At 43.3% G+C, this 19,959-nt stretch overlaps 1 protein-coding gene, 2 long non-coding RNA genes and 1 other non-coding gene across 13 annotated transcripts in view; 2 read left to right on the top strand and 2 right to left on the bottom strand.

Moving 5' to 3' along the window:
* LOC144320291 (uncharacterized) overlaps positions 1-19,959 on the bottom strand; it is a 62,544-nt gene that overhangs the window by 28,149 nt on the left and 14,436 nt on the right. Inside the window, exons 4-5 of one of the 6 annotated variants that reach the window (XR_013385831.1) lie at positions 7,884-8,012; positions 4,473-7,088 (exon numbers count right to left, since the gene is read on the bottom strand). The exons of 3 other annotated variants lie outside the window; for them this stretch is intronic. This is a non-coding gene — a long non-coding RNA (uncharacterized LOC144320291). Of the gene's footprint in view, positions 1-4,472; positions 8,013-9,382; positions 11,531-19,959 lie in introns of those variants that run through there. 2 more of the 6 variants (XR_013385832.1, XR_013385830.1) reach the window with 2 other exon arrangements.
* LOC144320294 (uncharacterized) lies at positions 744-3,150 on the top strand. Its single transcript, XR_013385837.1, has 2 exons — positions 744-2,042; positions 2,640-3,150. It is a non-coding gene; the product is annotated as an uncharacterized LOC144320294 (long non-coding RNA).
* TRNAR-ACG (transfer RNA arginine (anticodon ACG)) lies at positions 9,362-9,434 on the bottom strand. The gene has a single exon. It is a non-coding gene; the product is annotated as a tRNA-Arg (tRNA).
* PRMT5 (protein arginine methyltransferase 5) lies at positions 9,665-19,119 on the top strand. Of its 5 annotated transcripts, none has more exons than XM_077908578.1 (17): positions 9,665-9,899; positions 10,586-10,704; positions 10,985-11,100; positions 11,265-11,399; positions 11,786-11,898; positions 12,060-12,109; positions 13,139-13,302; positions 14,185-14,346; positions 14,517-14,594; positions 14,687-14,745; positions 14,825-14,947; positions 15,037-15,212; positions 15,920-16,029; positions 16,341-16,434; positions 16,612-16,728; positions 16,941-17,005; positions 18,564-19,119. In XM_077908578.1, exons 1-17 carry the CDS (start codon positions 9,790-9,792, stop codon positions 18,714-18,716), a joined length of 1,944 nt encoding a protein of 647 aa, XP_077764704.1. In that variant the 5' UTR covers positions 9,665-9,789; the 3' UTR covers positions 18,717-19,119. The 5 variants fall into 5 exon arrangements, with proteins under 5 accessions (XP_077764704.1, XP_077764705.1, XP_077764708.1 ...); XM_077908579.1 differs by having other exon boundaries at positions 9,667-9,899; positions 11,015-11,100; XM_077908581.1 differs by lacking the exon at positions 9,665-9,899 and adding an exon at positions 9,912-9,985 and having other exon boundaries at positions 11,015-11,100.

The following is a 19,959-nucleotide window of genomic DNA, read 5'->3' as shown; positions in this document are numbered from 1 at the left end:
AGATAAGTAAAAAAAAAAACAAAAAAACAAAAAGAAAAAACAAAGAGCAAGGTCAGGGTTCTCCAGAGAAACAGAGCCCATTATATTATTTATTATACTTATATAAAATGAGATTTATTTTAAGGAATTGGCTCATATGATTGTGGGGCTGGCAATTCTGAAATTTGTAGGGTGAGCTGTAGGCAAGCAACTCAGAAATGATGCTTGCTTGTCTTGAGGCAGAATTTCTTCTTCAGTGGGAAACCTCAGTTTTTGCTCTAAAGGCTTCAAACTGGGGTCCCTGGCTGGCTCAGTCGGTAGAGCATGAAACTCTTTTTTTTTAATTTTTTTTAAAGATTTTATTTATTTATTCATTCATGAAAGAAGCAGAGACATAGGCAGAAGGAGAAGCAGGCTCCCTGCGGGGATCCCAATTCGGGACTCTATCCCAGGACTTCTGGATCACGACCTGTGTCGAAGGCAGATGCTCAGCCGCTGAGCCACCCAGGTGCCCCTGCCAGGCCAATTTGTATGATGATTTTAATTTGCTCTTCCTAAGTGTTTTGTAATTTTCACTTCATTTTGTCATTTCTCCAAAGACAGCCCCTATGGCTCAGCTGTGGATTCAAGTCCTCAGGGTGAAGCTCTACTTTCCAACCTTTCTCCCATTTACACTCACTAGTCACCCTCTGCCACCCCCAAGGGCTTATTCACCACCCTTTCATGCTTTCCTTTCCTGTGCTCGTTACAGTTCTTATTTTTTTTTTTTTTTTTTTGCTCGTTACAGTTCTATCTACCTAGCAGAACTCTTTGCTTATAAAATCCTATCATCTCTGAGGCCCACCTCAAGTTCTGCTTTCCCATTGCCAATCCAGGGAGAAAATGTCTACCATTTCAATCCCCACAGCTTTATCACAAAGGTGCTTGAATTTTCATCACAGTATTGGGGGGTATGTTTGTTTGTTTGTTTGTTTGTTTTGAATGGATGTGGTTGTAGTCCAAGAAAACTTTATCTGCAAAAAACAGGCAGCATGCCAACCGCCAGAGTTTGCTAGCTTCTGCCCCAGGCATTTCTGGCATAAGGAAAAATAGAAGGTCACCCTGACACTCATTATTTCTTCTGAACTCCTTACCCACCCCACCCCCACTTCATGTCTCTGCCTTTATGAAGACAGCACTCTCCTATGTGGAGATGGAGAACAGAAAGCAGATATCACCCATTTCACTTGGTGGTTCTTTCAAGGCTACATCAGGGCTCTGGTGGGGATGGAAGACAATGGATATTGAACCCAACCAAAACCATCTGATCTTTTTTTAAATTGGTAAGGAAATGCGCACTAGAACATTTTACCCTCAAGAGGGTTACTGCCCTTGGGAGCTCCAGAAGGTATGTTTAATTCTATCTACAGCATCAGAAACTCTTGGAGGGCAGCTGCTTGTAAATCAAGTGTTCTCAATCTTTCTGGTCTCAGGACTCCTTTACCCTCAATGACATTAAAGACCCTAGGGAAGCCTGGGTGGCTCAGCGGTTGGGTGTCTTCCTTTGGATCAGGGCTTGATCCCAGAATCCCGGAATCGATTCCCGCATTGGCTCCTTGTGTGGAGCCTGCTTCTCCTCCCTCTGCCTGTGTTTCTGCCTCTCTTTCTGTGTCTCTCATGAATGAATAAATAAATTCTTAAAAAAAAAAATAAAGGACCCTAAAGAGCTTTTGTTTATGCGATTGGATATTTAGATATTGAAATGATGTATCTGATATTCCAGACGTTCCAATTTATTCACAATAAATTGAATAAACTGAGTGTTTTCCCAACCAAAAAGATTAAAACTGAGAAATCTTAAAATATTTGTTTATTAATTCATTAAAAAAATAAGCCCATTGCATGTTAACATAAATAATGCTTTTTTAAAATAATGCATTTTGAAGGAGATTTTATTTTTTTATTTATTCATAAGAGACATAGAGAGGCAGAGGAAGAAGCAGGCTCCCTGCAGGGAGCCCGATCAGGGACTTGATCCCAGGACTCCAGGATCACGCTCTGAGCCAAAGGCAGATGCTCAACTGGTGAGTCACCCAGGCATCCCTAAAATATACATTTTATTTATTTTTTTTAATAAAAATTTTAAAATTATTTATTTATGATAGTCACACAGAGAGAGAGAGAGGCAGAGACACAGGCAGAGGGAGAAGCAGGCTCCATGCACCGGGAGCCCGACGTGGGATTCAATCCCGGGTCTCCAGGATCGGGCCCTGGGCCAAAGGCAGGCTTGAAACCGCTGCGCCACCCAGGGATTCCTAAAATATACATTTTAATTTTAAAAAGTATAATTTCTAAAACAAAACAATTTAATGACAAGAATAACATTGTTTTATACTTTTGTAAATTCTCCTTGATATCTGGTTTAATAGAGGACAAGTGAATTCTTCCTGTATCTTCTTTCTGTGGTGATACATGGCTTTGGTTGAACATAGAAAAGCTGGCCTCACACAGACATGTAGGAGATCCTCAAGCACCGTTTAGAAAGGTCTCAGGGAGCCCCCTAAGTCCTTGAACCACATTTGGGAAAGGTAAAAGGAAAAGCAGCAAGTAGGGAATCAGAACTGGATTCTTTTTTTTTTTTTTTTTTCTTAAAGATTTATTTATTTATTTATTTATGACAGACATAGACAGAGGCAGAGACACAGGAGGATGGAGAAGCAGGCTCCATGCTGGGAGCCTGACGTGGGACTTGATGCTGGGACTCGATGCTGGGACTCCAGAATCGCGCTCTGGGCCAAAGGCAGCCCCTAAACCACTGAGCCACCCAGGGATTCCTCAGAACTGGATCCTTATTTTGGCTCCTCTACTTAACTGAAGCATAACTTTGTTCAAGATACTTTTTTTTGTTGTTGTTGTTCAAGATACTTAACCTCAGCTTTCTCATTTACAGAATGTATATATTAATAATTCCTCCCTCACCAAAGATGTCCTGAGGATTAAGTGAGATAATGTATTTAAAGTGCCTTGGCATGTGGTAGGTATTAGTCTGTGTAGGAGGGTTCTCATATTAGTGCTCTGAGGTGAGAGTGCCTGCTGAAGATGGGTTGGGGGCTGGAAATAGGGAAGGGGGTCTTCAAAAGAGAGAAGGATGCAAACAAGCAGAAAGCCTAGGAGGAGGGCACAGGTTTTATGCTCATTTTAAAAAACGTCTCTACTATAATATAAACCTATTACAGAAAATTTGGAAAATACCATTTTTACCCACATATCAAAGTCATTCTGTATGTACAGTTTGTAATCTGTGTCACAGAAGAGCGTATCATTGAGCGCTCCTCCATGTTATTAAATTTTCTCTGGCAACATTGATTTTAATGGCTGCTTAAGATTTCATTGCATGGATGATTTATTTAACCATACCCCTATAGGATAGCCAACTTGTTGTTTTACATTCTTTGTAATCATGAAAAAAATGCTACACTAAGCATTTCTCTTAATTAATCTTTGTCTTAGTTTGTGAAGATTGTCTAGGATAGCTTTCTAGAAGGAAAATTATAGATGATATGTCTTAAGGTTAAGATCAAAGGCTCTGGAGTCAGTTGGCCTAAGTTTGCACCCCATCTAAACTCTTTCTTAGGGGGGGCAACTCACTTTCTTTTTCTTTTTCTTTAAAGATCACTTTATCCTTCTAAGACCAAGAGAATAATACCTCTTATCTCACAGGGTTCTTGTGAATGTAGAGTGTTTTTCATAGAACCTGTCACAAAATAAGAGCTTACTATGTGTTAGCTGGTTTTATTCTTATAAATGAAATCACATAGGGACCTTGGTGGCTCAGTGGTTGAGTGTCTGCCTTTGGCTCAGGGCATGATCCTGGGGTCCTGGGATCGAGTCTCACATCGGGCTCCCCATAGGGAGCCTTCCTCTTCCTCTACCCTATGTCTTTGCCTCTCTTTGTATGTCTTTCTTGAATAAATAAATAAATAAAATATTTTTTAAAAGAATCATATATTTAATCACAAACATATACACAAACAACTGGTCTGTTTCTGGGCTACTGACTCAGCCCTTTTGTTCTCTCTATTCTTACATCAACTGCACGTTGTGGCCCATTATTTATATTCATAAAGGGTGTAAGGTAAAACACAGAGTCAATTCCTTTTCCTTTCTCTCCTTTTTTTGAATTTTCCTTGCTATTCTTGTCTGATTTTTATTACAGATGAACAGTAGAATCATTTTATCAAGTAACAAAAGATTCCATTAGAGTTGCGATTGAATGTTGTAAAAGCAAGAAATTAATTTGGTGAGAATTGACATCTTTATGAGATTCTTTTTTTTTTCTTTCTTTTTTTTTTTAAGAACATGGCTTGTCGCTTCATTTTTTTTCCTGTCTTTCATTGTATCTCTCGGCAAAACTTTGTAATTTTTTATAGGTTCCGCACATTTCTAAGGTTCCGGTTAAGTATTTTATGCAACGTTATTATTACCATTTTTGTTTGTTTGTTTGTTTGTTTGTTTTTTATTATTACCATTTTGAATGGGGAAAAAACTAATCACAGTATTGAAGGCTTATTATGTGCAGGGTAGGTTCTCAATGCTTTACTATTTTAACTAATTTAAACTTAACTAATCCTCCTAACAGCTTTATGAGATAAGAACTACTATTTACATTCCCATTTTATAGATGAGGAATATGAGGCCAGAGAGGTTATGTTTATGTAGTTAATAAATGGATGAGCAGAACTTTAACCTCTTTCCATCTGGCTCCACAGTCCATAATCTTTTTTTAAAATTATTATTATTTTTTAAGATTTTTATTTATTTGACAGAGAGAGAGAGAAAGCACAGGTAGGGAGAGTGACAGGCAGAGGGAGAGGCAGAAGCAGGTTCCCCTCAGAGGAGAGAGCCCAATGCAGGCCTCCATGTGGGGGTTTATCCCAGGACCCTGGGGTCATGACCTGAGTTGAAGGCAGATACTTAACTGACTGAGCCACGCAGGCACCCCATAGTCCGTGATCTTAGTTATCATGTTATTGGGATGCTTTTACTATTTATTTCTTCTGTCTGGTTATTCTCAGCATTTAAAAGGCTACAGATTTGTACTATATTTGTGTTGTACCAAGTGACTTTTCTGAATTCCATTATTTATTCTCATCATTTTAAAATTGATTTTCATGGATTCTCTATGTATACACTTATATCATCTGCAAACAGTGAGTAATTTGTCTCTTTCCAAAAGTTACAATCCCTTTTTAAGATTTCCAGCCTATTGTATTTGATTTTTCAGAATAATATTATATAACACAGTGATGAGACTAGACATACTTGTTTTTACATAAATTGTTGATATGTACATGTGTTTATATATGAAGAATATTAATACTATTAAGAGTGTAGGTTTTTTTAAAGATTTTATTTATTTATTCATGAGAGACAGAGACATAGGCAGAAGGAGAAGCAGGCTCTCTGCAGGAAGCCCCACATGGGACTCGATCCCTAGGCCCCAGGATCACACCCTGAGCCAAAGGCAGATGCTCAACGGCTCAACTGCTGAGCCACTGAGCCCCCCAGGAATCCCTACTAGGAGTGTTTATAGCAAATAGAATTGACTTGCCATGTTCTCTTTGGTGACTGTTAAAAATGATGAAATGTTTTTATTGTTTGATTTATTTTCGACCTTTTATGTAAGTAAATTTCCTAATACTTAATCTTGTCTTAAGTCCCAAGATTAAACCCTAATTGGTTTCAGTATATAATTATTATATTAGTATACTGCTGGCTTTTACGTGTTAATCTTTAAATATTTTAGGATTTTTACTTTTATATTTGTGAGATTGGTCTGTAGGGTTTTTTTGGGGGAAGGGGAATGCTATTTCTGACAGGTTTTGGTATTGAATATACTCTGGCTTCGTAAACAAATTGGGTAGTTTTCCATCTTTTCCTATGTTCCAGAACAGTTTCTACTTTCTATTCATTTTGACAGATAAACACTGTATAATAGAGCTGACAAGGAAGAGAATGCAAATTGGCACAGATTATTTTGCCTCAGTAACTCTGCCACTTTTGTAGCTGCAAGACAGCCTTTATTGTCCAGAAGCAATTTGGAGCAGTAGGAGGGTCAAACGGGCCATTATTTTGGTGGTGAAGATAGTAGCTGGCTGGGCAGGCACAGAGGTGAGTGAAGGGGTGCTGGGGAGGAAGGCAAGTGCTGAGGGAGAAGCGAGAACCAGAGATGAAGGGAGTGTTTACAATGGGCTGGAGGTGTCTCAACAAGGTCACAAAAACAGGATCAGGTAAAAGAATTGGGCCTGGAGGTGAGGAATGTGAGGGGCGTGTGTGTGTGTGTGTGTGTGTGTGTGTGTGTGTGTGTGCAGGGGCCAGGGGAGAATTATCTGTGGGAGGATACTCTTTCCTTTCCAGAAAAGTTTCCAATGCTCTGCCTGCTGGTCACTGGCTCCTGTTGGAGAAAGTAACATAATTTCTCACCCAGGGTATTTGTCCCTCTGTCCTACTACCTCCCTACCTTTTCATCTCAGCAAAGGCTTGCATCCATTAGACCTCCCATAGGCGACTTATATGCTTCTGTGTATGAGAGTTCAGCATGGAGGGCAGAGAAGAGGGAGGCAGAACAGAAGACAGACTTTATCAACTCTTGACTTTATGCTTAGGGCCAAGTCCTTCACAAGGTGCTCTATTTCTTTTTCACTCCATTTCTGCTTCTCTCTGGCTCACATAAGCAGATCCATGGTATCTGCTGTTTTTTTTAAGTCACAGGAAAATGCTGTAGGAAAGGCAGGGAGCAATGTGGTACACAATTATTGGGAACTGGCATCATGCTTGCCATAGAGCTGAGGCCATTTTGAATGAAAAAACAAAGACATCACAGACAAATGACATTCAGCCCATGTGGAATTATTTTAAGACCAGTCAGAAATTCCAGGCTCTTTTTTGCACAAGTTTCTTTTGAAAATCATTTTAATCAATGGCAAAACTGACATTACTGTTTCATAGATTTTCCTCTCTGCCTCTTACCCATGGATGGGTTAGTTAACAATCAACCGAACAGCCACCAGCTTGACATCAGGAGGAAGATGCCTGGAGCACAGATGGACCACAACCCAGATAATTAGCTTCTGAAGAAGAAACAACATCTAATAAGTCTTCTCTGAATGTAGAGTTTGGTTGGACACAGATGGGGCAGAGAACAAGCAGACCTCCTCAAAACTCTTTTTTACCACTTAAAATGTTGGTTAGAGCACTGACCCACTTCCTGTAGACAACTACCTACACATAAGACCTGCAGGGAGGAATCCAAATAAATGTTGTTGACACTCCACCTAAAGGAAAGTCAGCATAACTCCCTACTCCTTAAGTGTGGGACACAAATGGTGACTTCCTTCCAATGAGCATAGGATGGAAGGGGGTGGGGAGAGTGTAATCTTATAATGGAGAAGCCTAATAAACACTACATTTGCCAGGTGAGAAATGTCAACATCAATAGTCTTAAATTATGTTGATACTATATGTTGATGTTATGAAAATGACATTTTACCTCTGTTATCTTCCTCCCCAAAACCATAATCCCGGTCAATCATGAGAAAACAAGCAGACAAATTTGAACAGATGGGCATTCTATAGTATACCTGACCAGTACTTCTCAAAATTAGCAAGGCCATGAAAAACAAGGAACGACTGAGAAACTGAATACCCCAGAGGAGCCTAGGAGACATGGCAACTATATGTAATATGGTATCCTGGATAGGATCTTGGAACAGGAAGAGGACAGTAGGTAATTAATAAGGAATTCTGAATAAACTATAGACTTTAATTAATAATAATGTATCAATATTGGCCCATGAATTGTAATAAATGTACCATACATGCTAAGATGTTAATAACAGGGTAGCCCTGGTGGCTCAGCAGTTTACCGCGGTCAGCCCAGGGCATGATCCTGGAGACCTCGGATCGAGTCCCACGTCGGGCTCCCTGCACGGAGCCTGCTTCCCTCTGCCTGTGTCTCTGCCTCTCTGTGTCTCTCATGAATAAATACATAAAATCTTAAAAAAAAAAAAAAAAAAGATGTTAATAACAGAGAAACCTGTGGGGAGGCAGATGGAAACTCCGCATTCTACCTGCAGTTTTTCTGTAAATCTAAAACTGTTTTAAGAAATAAAGTCTAGGGATCCCTGGGTGGCGCAGCGGTTTGGCGCCTGCCTTTGGCTCAGGGCGCGATCCTGGAGACCCGGGATCAAATCCCACGTCGGGCTCCCGGTGCATGGAGCCCGCTTCTCCCTCTGCCCCTCTCTCTCTCTCTGTGACTATCATGAATAAATAAATAAAATCTTTAAAAAAAGAAATAAAGTCTAGTAATAATAGTTGTTGTTGTAGTAATATCTGCAAAAATCAACTTAAGATTAAGATGAGACAACCCCATTAGGCTTCATAAGCATTTTCTTCGTTGTTTGGCTTTTTGGACTTTCATCCTTCTGGAGCTCTTACATTGCACCCAGGGCTCTTATCCTATCCACACCGTTTCCGTGTTTCCAAGGACCTTGTCCCTGACTGGCCCGGATGATCTCATTCAGTCTAGGTCACTCTTTACTTCGAGGTCGCTACCTCTCTTCTGGCCATTTCCAAATCTCATCAGGTCATAACACTGTTCATCCAACTCTCTATTACACAGCGCCCCCTAGGCGTCCAATTAATTCAGCATTTGCAAGCCGAACTGATTGTCCCTTAACCCACTTTTCTTTCTTGTTTCACTCACAGAGAGGCCAGAACCGAGACTCCTCTTTCCTGTGGCTCCCTGCCTAGCAGCCCCTCAGTTCTGTCAATGCCGCTTTCTTCGGGCCTTCTGTAATGTGTTCTCTTTCGATCCCCGCTGCCAGGCCCTCAACACCTCTGGGCTGCCTGCTTCCAGGTATTCCCTTTCTCTCCGTGTTTTTCCTTGCTTCATTCCTCTCCTTCCGTTCCACGCCTCTACAAGAATGTAGATATGTTTTCCCAGCCCTCCTCCAGGCAGTTCATGACTCCTCACCATGAGTGTTGTGTGTGCGCGCGCGCGCGTGTGTACCTTTTGTGTCTGAGATATAGAACCTGAGGAATTAGTGGCTTAGTTGTCATAATCTATTTGTAAATACACTAAGGTCCATACAAAGCCCATTTTAAGAGCAGCAGCCATTAACTCAGTTCTCTCAGTTTAGACGGACCCGAGCAGTGACACAAGAACCATCTCTGAATTAGGTAACAGGAAAAGCCGACATAAGATGGCTGCAGAACTCAACCAAAATAAGACTTGAAAAATGAAGGTGTGAAAAGTTACGAAGCAAACTTCCCAAAGTGTAAGAAAAGGGGTAGACCTAAAAGACGCTGTCTAAGGTGCAATAAGGAAACCACCGGTCTCACTCGAGCCAGCCAGGAGTCGAACCTGGAATCTTCTGATCCGTAGTCAGACGCGTTATCCATTGCGCCACTGGCCCGGAGACAATTGCTCTCGGCTCAGTGATGATAGTTCAAGCTTATGCTGCAGGGTTTCATGGGACGCGTAGTCCCCCAACGGAGTTCCACGAACACAGGCGCATCATGGGAGATTGAAGTTCGTCGAAAACTACATCCCGAGATTGGTGGATCTTACGGAGCCACGTCGTACGTCACGGGCGCAGCCAGCGGATTGGCGGAAAGAGCCACTCCCCACCCCTCGGCCTCCCGCTCTGAAGCAGTGGCAGACGCTCTGGTTGTTAGGACGACTCATTCCGCCTTCCGGGGGCTTTTTTCTGGCTTTGTGATTGGCTGCTAATATCAAGGCATCCCGGCGTGGACGGCGCGAGGGAAAAGATGGCGGCGATGGCGGTCGGAGGTGCCGGTGGGAGCCGCGTGTCCAGCGGGAGGGACCTGAACTGCGTGCCCGAAATAGCTGACACTTTGGGGGCTGTGGCCAAGCAGGGGTGAGGGTCCAGACCTCCGCAAGCGGAATGCGGGCTCCGAACTCGGGGACGAAGAGGGACAGACTAGTCATCCCCGAAAGGCAGGGGTGAGGGGGTCGGAGTGGGTAAGATTAGGGCGGGAGAAACCATTACTCCTTGGGGGAGGATGGGGAAGCCTTAGGCCCTGGAGCGTGAAACAAACAAACAAACAAACAAACAAAGAAAAACAAACAAAAAAACTTGCTGGGGCGTGTGGCCACTGAGCCCCAAAGTCAGGGGAGTTGTCAGGTAAACTCAAAAAGAGGACTACAGACCTCCAGGGCCCTGGAGAGCGGGATTATAGTCTGAGAATGGGAGAGAGTGTTAGGGGCTAGGGAGAGAAGAGAAACCTTGGGGGGAAGCATGGGCGGTACTGAGGCAAATCTGGATGTGACAGTCTTGGAAAACCGGTGACAACAGAGTAGAAAAGCCACTTGGCGTGGATTTTTATCTTTTTTCCTTTTCCATGCTTGTGTTTTGGGGAGAAACTGAGGCACAGTGCAGCGGAAGTAACATGCCCCAAGGCAGGCTGAACTCAGCAGTCCAGTCGGGTGACTGATGGCAGCAGAAAGGGTTGTGCAGAATTGAGATAGCCTAATCCAGTTGCTTGGATCTCTGGGCACTGCTGCTCTCTTTACATGACGATTCTGGGTCTGTCGCGGTTGTAGGTTTGATTTCCTCTGCATGCCTGTCTTCCACCCGCGTTTCAAGAGGGAGTTCACTCAGGAACCTGCTAAGAATCGGCCGGGCCCCCAGACACGATCAGACCTACTGCTGTCAGGAAGGGGTAGGGACCATCCCATATGCCCCTTAATTATTAGAGGCAATAACAACTTCTGCTTTAACAGTGCCCTCATTCTCCTCCTTTCCTGACTTGGATATATTGGTTAGTCCTGGGACATAGATAACTCTTGTTTTCTCCTTGCTTACCTGCTAAAAAGCCTTACTCTATTCTGCATCAGGCTATCCCACATCTGTGATAGAAAAAGTCTTTGTTTCTCATCTCTACTCTCTATTCCCTGTTAAGAATTAGAAATTGAACAAGTAAAGCACTGAACCTCATATAGTTTTGTCTTTCTTGGATGGGGGGAGTGCAGACTGGAATACGCTAATTGTGGGAAAGCTTTCTCCATGGATTCGTCCAGACTCAAAAGTGGAGAAGATCCGCAGGAACTCTGAGGCGGTAAGACTGTTTGACTTCACTGGCTCTTTCTAGAGATCAGGTCCATAACCTAGCTGGGTGCAGAGAGCAGTTTTTTTCCTCCCATAACTTAGTAAATCTAATATAATGCAATTAAACCTATTTGGGTTGCTAACTCTTCATGTCTTCTTGATCTCCATTTCCAGGCAATGTTACAGGAGCTGAATTTTGGGGCATATTTGGGTCTTCCAGCTTTCCTGTTGCCCCTAAATCAGGAAGATAACACAAACTTGGCCAGGGTTTTGACCAACCACATCCACACTGGCCACCACTCGTCCATGGTATGGCTTGAGGGCTTCTTTTTCTGCTGAATATTATGGTAGTCAAGCTGTGCTAGGTACCTTCTTGTTCCTAGCCATTCAGTAAACGGTGCACTTGGCAGAACTGAAATGTCAGTACTGGCCACCACCATCTAAAAGTGGTAAGCAGAGGGTTAGAAAACATAGAATGTACAATTATTTCTAGAAACTTATGGCTGCAATAAAGGACAGGGCAGATATTTACATATGGATATACACAAGATAACTTTATATGTACATATAATCAGAACTTGGGAAAAACATATAAAAGGGTTAACTTGCAATCTGGATCAAGATAATTGAAGGAAGCTTTCTGGACCCAATGAGTTCAAAATAGAGTTCTAAATAGGGTACTTGTTCACATGCAGTTCTGGATGCGGGTACCCTTGGTGGCTCCAGAGGACCTGAGAGATGATATAATTGAGAATGCACCAAGTACACATACAGAGGAGTATAGTGGAGAGGAGAAGACATGGATGTGGTATGTCTCCTTTTGCTGCTATACAGGGCAAAGGGTGCGGGGAGGGGAAGTATAGGGTAGAGCCTGTTGTGTGTGTGGGGGTCTTCTCTAGCTATGGCGATTGGTGGGCATATGTATTTGACTGTTTTTTTTTTTTTCTTCCTGTATTTCACCCTGAACAGGTGGCACAACTTCAGGACCTTGTGTGACTATAGCAAGAGGATTGCAGTGGGTAAGTCTACAAGGGCCCTGGGATAGGTTTCCCTTCTCTGACCTCCTGTGAATAAGAATCAGGGGTTTCAGAGATGCCAGATGAAGTGTGTGCATTTTTGATAACGGTGTACTTCTGGTGACTTTACAGTTTGAGATATTACTTTATCAATTTTTATAAAAATGCAGAATTTTATTTTTTAAAAAAGCTATGTTGTTAGCACACAGAACACTTGTTGTTTTGGGGCAAGGGCATATGTCACTAATAGAATATCTCCAAAGCTAGATTGATACTGGGAGGGATGGCGGGGAGCACCCTTCTAGTTTTGAAAAACTTCCTCTTGGTTCCCAGGAGGAGGGATTCCTTGATATTGACAAAACATTAGGCACTTTGGCATAGATGCCTTAGAAAAAATAAAATTCATTTTTACGTCCTCTTCTTCCTCTCCACCTTCAACATGGACTTGACTCCCTTAAACCCAGAGACCTGTTGGAACCTGACCCCAAAACATGGTTGCCAGTATATCAGGCAATATGGACTTTGCAGTGTCACCATGGAGATGGCATCCTTCAAGAGTTCCCTTTTTAGCTTGTGAATCTTCAGATTGATAATTCTGTCATTCTCATTTGGTTTCCTGGAAGTCAGGATTGGCTTGTGAAAAGTTGTTAGCAATAGCATGCTAAAGGTGAACTATCAACTCTCATTCGAAACTTTGCCTATTCAGAGCATCACACTGTGTTTTATAGTAGCTCTCTGATTTTAGTAGTCCATTGAAGAAGGGAGTTTGAAAGTTGTTGTATACTGTTTAGGATTATCTGCCCACATCCTGCCTGAAACACTATGATTGCTTTTGAAAAGTATCTTTAATAAAGCTGGATATAGTTAAAAAAGAAAAGAATCAGGAGTTTCATGTATACTTGGCTGCTGGGCAGTTTTCTCTCTGCCTCATTCTGTCTTGCTCTTAGGGAGTAAACAGATCTTGCACAAAAACAGCAAGGAAAGCCTTTTTGCCTAGCAGTAGGTAACTGGTCTTTCTTTTTCCTTGTGTAGCTCTTGAAATTGGGGCTGACCTCCCATCTAATCATGTCATTGATCGTTGGCTTGGGGAGCCCATCAAAGCAGCCATTCTCCCCACCAGCATTTTCCTGACCAATAAGAAGGGATTTCCTGTTCTTTCTAAGATGCACCAGAGGCTGATCTTCCGGCTTCTCAAGGTGGGTGGTAGAAGGGTTCAAAAGGTATTCCAGCTAATCCTCTTGCCTTACTCACATATGTATGATGCTTTTTTTCCTGTGGGCCTGATTCTTTTCCTCTCTGGTTTCTGGAGAGCAATTTTAGCAAAGTTGGAGGTCTTGAGAACAAAAGAGGCAAATGGCAGTAGGTGTCCCAGAAACATTTTAGAAGGAACCAGATCTCATGAGAAGTTTGCAGGTTTCATTTAAGATGTTAAAGTGGGAATCCCTGGGTAGCTCAGCGGTTGAGTGCCTGCCTTCCGCCCACGGCGTGATCCTGGGGTCCGGGGATCAAGTCCCGCATCGGGCTCCTTGCATGGAGCCTGCTTCTCCCTCTGCCTGTGTCTCTGCCTCTCTCTCTTTGTGTGTTTCATGAATAAATAAATAAAATCTTAAAAAAAAAAAAAAAAAAAAAAAGATGTTAAAGTGATGGGATGCCTGAGTGGCTCAGTGATTGAGTGTCTGCCTTCAGCTCAGGATGTGATCCCAGGTCCAGGGATCGAGTCCCACACCAGGCTCCCTGTGAGGAGCCTGCTTCTCCATCTGCCTATGTCTCTGCCTCTCTCACTCTCTCTGTGTCTCTCATGAATAAATAAATTAAATCTTAAAAAAAAAAAAAAAAAAAGATGTTATAGTGAGGATCCATGGGCCTGTTTGAGCCAGGATGAAGCTTATACCACATAGGAGGGCTTTATGAGTTTATTGAAGCGTCATGCTATTTTGTTGGTACCTGGAGGGATTTTTGAACTGGAAGACTGCTAGGCCAGGCCTTATTTTATGCTAGGGCTCTTTGGCCATAAACCATAACAATATTCCAGAATCTTGGTTCGAGAACTGCGTCTGATGGTCTGACCTCTCTCACAGTTGGAAGTGCAGTTCATCATCACAGGCACCAACCACCACTCAGAGAAGGAGTTCTGCTCTTATCTCCAGTACCTGGAATACCTGAGCCAGAACCGCCCTCCACCCAATGCCTATGAACTCTTTGCCAAGGGCTATGAAGACTATCTGCAGTCTCCACTCCAGGTCGGTCTACAGTGCAGCGAGAGGGAGCTGTAGGGGAAATGGCTTTGGAAGTAGGTGCCCTACCATCCTATCAAAGCTCAGGAGGCAGTGGGAAAGTTTTTGGTATGCTGGTGCTTTGCCCCTGCCAGAAACTGGCTGGCTAACTTTGCCTTTTTCCTCTTCTTCATCAGCCACTGATGGACAATCTGGAATCTCAGACTTATGAAGTGTTTGAAAAGGACCCTATCAAATATTCTCAATATCAGCAGGTATAATGTGGGTCTAGGTCAAGTACAGGGCCAGGAAGACCTTGGTGAAGGTGGGATTGGAGCCACAAGGTCTTTTCTCCTTCCCTCCCCAGGCCATTTATAAATGTCTGTTAGATCGAGTGCCAGATGAGGAGAAGGATACCAATATCCAGTGAGTGCTCTTCCCAGAGATATGCATGATGACTTCTTTATCTGCCAAATCAGCTTGACCCTTCCCCTTTCTCTCTTAGGGTGCTAATGGTGCTGGGAGCAGGCCGGGGTCCCCTGGTGAACGCTTCCCTGCGGGCAGCCAAGCAGGCTGACCGGCGGATAAAGCTGTATGCTGTGGAGAAGAATCCAAATGCTGTGGTGACGTGAGTAGCAACCTCCTTGTTGGGAAGTTTATCTACAGTGCCAGTTTTTTTTTTTATTAGTGTCCTCACTTGCATCATCTTTATTTTAGGCTAGAGAACTGGCAATTTGAAGAATGGGGAAGCCAGGTGACAGTAGTCTCATCGGACATGCGGGAATGGGTGGCTCCAGAGAAGGCAGACATCATCGTCAGTGAGCTTCTAGGCTCCTTCGCTGACAATGAACTGTCACCTGAGTGCCTGGATGGAGCCCAACACTTCCTAAAAGGTGCCTCCAGGCTGGGATGTACCAGCTTAAGGGGAATGGATTATCAGCTAGGAAGGCTGTGGCGGGTGGGGGTGCGGGTACAGCAGCCTTGGAGGAGGTTGCAAAGTTTAGGGGAAGGTGGGTGGGACTTGGGTCAGTGCCTTTAGCAAATGCAATCATCTTTCTGAACCTCAGCATTCTGTAAAATTTTATATCCGTAAAAATGAGAGGAGTGGACTAGATTAGAGATTCTTAGTCTGAGATCTGTGGACTCCCTATACTGACATGATACATACCTTGGGCTTAGCTTTCATCCAGATCTCTAAGAGTTCTAAGACCCCACAGAAGAACCATTAGATCAGAATATCTTAGGGTTTTTTCCAGTTTTAATCTTGTGTGTCTCTGTAGGTTAACCTAGAAGTAGAATCTCCCATGACAGGGGTTGGAAGGAGGTTGGCCTGGGAATGTGACAACATTGAGCCACCTGGGTCTGTTTTGGGGGTTGTTTTGTTTTGTTTTGTTTTCAATTTTTATTTTAAGTAGGCTTCATGCCCAACATGGGGCTTGAACGTACGACCCTGAGATCAAGAGTTGTACATTTCACCAGCTTAGTAACTTAGCTAGCCAGGTGCCCCTGCCTGGGTCTATTTGATGTGGGAGCTTTAAACCTTCAGTTAGACATACCATTTTCATCCCTTCGGAACTTATATGATCCTCCTGCTCTGCAGATGATGGTGTGAGCATCCCTGGGGAGTACACCTCCTTTCTGGCTCCCATCTCCTCCTCCAAGTTATACAATGAGGTCAGAGCCTGTCGAGAAAAGGACCGAGACCCTGAGGTAAAAAGCCACTGTCTTCTGCAGAGCTCTTTTCTTTTTAGTCCTCTTTTTTTTTCTTTTTTTTTTTCCTATATTAGCATCAACTGTTTGCTTCCACTGGAGAAAATGAAGAGGTGAAGGAAGAGATGGGGATGTGGGAAAGTGACTGAAGTGAAAATATTTTTATCCTTTTCTTTTTATTTTTTTAATTTTTTTTTTTAATTTTTTTTTTTTTTTATCCTTTTCTGTGTCCTGGACGCCCAGGCTTCTTTACCTGGGGGAGTAGATGTCTTGCCTATCTGCTTCAGCTCTTGCTCGGTCTCTTGGGACAGGCCCAGTTCGAGATGCCTTATGTGGTGCGGCTGCACAACTTCCACCAGTTGTCTGCGCCCCAGCCCTGTTTCACCTTCAGCCATCCCAATAGAGGTGGGTTCCTGTGTGGCTGTCCTCTTGACTGGATGGCTGAAAGCTTACTTTGTGGTTTCTTCTTTTGCGATCCTGGGTCTACTCTCTCTAAGCTGCCCTTGCTAGTTCTTGTTCTTGCTTTACCAAGTTGTCTAGAGCTTCTAGTCCCTTGTCATCCACGCAACTCCTCCCTAACAGATCCTATGATTGACAACAACCGCTACTGCACCTTGGAGTTTCCCGTGGAGGTGAATACAGTGCTACATGGCTTTGCAGGCTACTTTGAGACTGTGCTTTATCAGGACATCACCCTAAGTGAGTATCTGGGGCCGAGGATGGCACGCTATGAGTATGTTATCTGGGCAACTTATGTAGATGTTTCATTTAGAGTCACAGGGAGCCTAGGAATCAGTGAATGTGGATCTTAGGTTACTTGTTTCTCTGTTCACAGAAGACACTCCCCTCAATCCAGGCAAAAAGAAGAGTCACAGAGACCTCAGTTTTTTTTCATTATTTTTTTCACACAGGTATCCGTCCAGAAACTCACTCTCCTGGGATGTTCTCATGGTTTCCCATCCTCTTCCCCATCAAGGTAGGAATCACCTTTCTTTCTTTTTTTTTTTTTTTTTTAATTTTATTTATTTATTTATTTATTTATTTATTTATTTATTTATTTATTTGAGACATAGAGAGGCAGACACAGGCAGAGGGAGAAGCAGGCTCCATGCAGGGAGCCCGATGCGAGACTCGATCCTGGGACTCCAGAATCACACCCTGGGCCAAAGGCAGCGGCTCAACCTCTGAGCCACCCAGGAGTCCCAGGAATCACCTTTCAGACTCAGTGGGTTAAGGTGTCACTTTTGCCATTGGTGTTCTGCCCCTTTCCTACTCTCAGGATGATGCTTGACTATGACCCATGTTCTGCTCCCACATGCTCGTGGATCTGTTGTAGGTGTTGAGATGTTTTTATTGCCTTTCTCCTTGGCTTTCCCACATTTCCTCTGTCTATTCTGTCCAGTCTTTACCTTGAGCAAGAGTCATCTTTTAATCTGATCATAATTCTGTACTGCTTAAAACCTTTCAACAACTTTGGGGCTCCTGGGTGGTCCAGTCAATTAAGTGTCTGACTCTTGGTTTTGTCTCAGATTGGGATTTCAGGGTCCTGAAATTGAGCCAAATGCTGGTGTTGGGTTCTGTGCTAAGCGTGGAGTCACTTGGAATTCTCTCTCCCTCTCCCTGTCCTTCCAGCTTGTGTGTCTCTCTCAAATAAATAAATCTTTAAAAAAGGAAAATACCGGGATCCCTGGGTGGCGCAGCGGTTTGGCGCCTGCCTTTGGCCCACGGCACGATCCTGGAGACCCAGGATCGAATCCCACGTCGGGCTCCCGGTGCATGGAGCCTGCTTCTCCCTCTGCCTATGTCTCTGCCTCTCTCTCTCTCTCTCTCTCTGTGTGACTATCATAAATAAATAAAAATTAAAAAAAAAAAAAAAAAAAAGGAAAATACCTTTAGTGACTTCCTACTGCCTTCAGGATAAAGATTTAACATTGTAAGACTCGGTGTGATCTAGTTTTAGCTTGTCTCTTCAGCTACTATCTCCTTGATTACACTGTGTCACCCCTGTGGACCTTTTTTTTTTTTTTTTTTTTTTTTTAATTGAACTATAATGAACAGTGTTCTATTAGTTTCAGGTATACAACATAATAATTCAGCATATCTGTACATTACTCAGTACTCATCAGGATTCTAATACAGTCTTCTTTCCTGCCTCAGGTTTTCACACTTTTCTCCTTTGCCTGGAAAGTTCTTTGTTCATCTCTTCACCCATTTAACTTACCTTCCTGGTCCCCTTAAACATTCCTCTTGTCTGGTAACTTTCCCTGACCAACAGAACTAGGTTTGAGTTCCGTCTCATAGGTGCTCTTGTAGTGCATATCCTCTGCATGTTCATGGCCCTCATCACACTTTTGATTTTCTGTTCAATGTCTGATTGTGAAGTTCTGATTATTCATTCTGAAAGACTTCAAATAAACTTCATGAGGATTGGAATGTCAGGTTTTATCCTTTTCTCTCCACACTTAGCTCAGTAGTATATTGCCATATACAGTTCGTTAGTTCTACCTTAAACTTCTCTGTCTTTCTTCTTGCAGCAGCCCATTACAGTACGTGAAGGCCAGACCATCTGTGTGCGTTTCTGGCGATGCAGCAATTCCAAGAAGGTGTGGTATGAGTGGGCTGTGACAGCACCAGTCTGTTCTGCTATTCATAACCCCACAGGCCGCTCATACACCATTGGCCTCTAGCCCTGCCTACAATGTTCAGAGCCTTGGAAGCAGCTTAAAGTTCCGCTCCTGAAGCACAGAGAGTGCAGTACATCTGTGGGCTGTGATTCCCCTTTGCCCATCAGAGCGGAGCATTTCAGTCTGCTTTCCTGCCTTACAGCAAGGTGGGCAAAGGATGAGAATTAATTGCAGGGCTCAGGCCACCAACCTGTAAAGACTCCAGGCCAGGGAGGTAGGAATTTGTGCTGGATCTGAAGCTACTCCAACAGGCACTCAGCCTCAAGTACTCCCTGGAATAGCCCTGAGAACATGTGGATTAAACACATTTTCATCCCTTTCCCTGCCCATCTCTGTTTCTGTTTTGATGGTTTTGTGTGGGAGGAAATACAAATAAAGTGAAGTTATCAGCCTTTTCCTGCTCCAACTCTGCTGCCCTGCGCCTTTGCTTTCTCACACCTTACTTAAACCTAGGCATATTCAGATCTGTGCTTTTATTCAAGACCCAAAGGGTCTTTGTTCTGTATATAGGAAGCTTAATGGCCACTCTTGGACTCCTGGGTGTAGGTCTTTGGGACCAGCTGCAAAGAGGTCCATTAAGATCTGTGATTAGGCTTTTCTCTGGGGAGAAAAGATTGCCCTCGTGGAGAAAGATGGGAGTAGTGAGTGAAGCCAGCTTCCCTTCCGCTTTCCTGAGCTGCTGCACTGCCAGCTACCTCTTGGGAGGAAAACTGGAAGCCATTCAGGCACCTCCAACAAGAAGCCACCTATTTTATTTGAATAAAGTCACAAGGTTAGAGTTTGAAGTTGTAAGAGTGCCAATTCTCCATTTTATACAGGAGGAATTTGAAACTGACACAAAGATATATAATATTCAAATCAAGACTGGAACACAGATCCTCTAACCCTGTGGCTCTCTCAATGATCTAACCAGTTATGTTTCTGGCAGCTAACATATTGGGCAACTGAAGTGTGAGGATTCTGGATCCCCTTGGAACGTGAGAGTGGACATCAGTTCCTTCTCTTTCTGGTTAGAGGACTGAGTATTGCTGTACCCAAGGAGTCACCTGAGAAACTTCCAGGTTTACTTTTGCAGTGCGAGGTGTGTAGCTGTGCTCGCTTCGGCAGCACATACACGAAAAATTGGGAAGTGTGTAGCTGTGGGACCAGGCAATAACCACAAGAGAGTGTGAAATTAGACAAACGTGACAACACTTGTGTTTTCCCGGGCCCAAGCACAGAGGGTAAGAGGAGATAGTTGGGAGGG

This window comes from Canis aureus, chromosome 9 (genome assembly GCF_053574225.1).
Source record: "Canis aureus isolate CA01 chromosome 9, VMU_Caureus_v.1.0, whole genome shotgun sequence".
NCBI lineage: Eukaryota > Metazoa > Chordata > Mammalia > Carnivora > Canidae > Canis > Canis aureus.
The sequence above is the reverse complement of the archived record's forward strand: the minus strand, read 5'-3'. Positions and strand labels throughout refer to the sequence as shown.

What these genes read in the sequence shown, in the direction of transcription:
- PRMT5 (XM_077908578.1), top strand. Translation starts at nt 9,790, where the DNA reads ATGGCGGCGATGGCGGTCGGAGGTGCCGGTGGGAGCCGCGTGTCCAGC. An exon ending in TCCGCAGGAACTCTGAGGCG is followed by an intron (nt 11,101 to 11,264) that starts GTAAGACTGTTT and finishes CTCCATTTCCAG; the next exon opens with GCAATGTTACAGGAGCTGAA. An exon ending in TTATCAGGACATCACCCTAA is followed by an intron (nt 16,729 to 16,940) that starts GTGAGTATCTGG and finishes TTTTTCACACAG; the next exon opens with GTATCCGTCCAGAAACTCAC.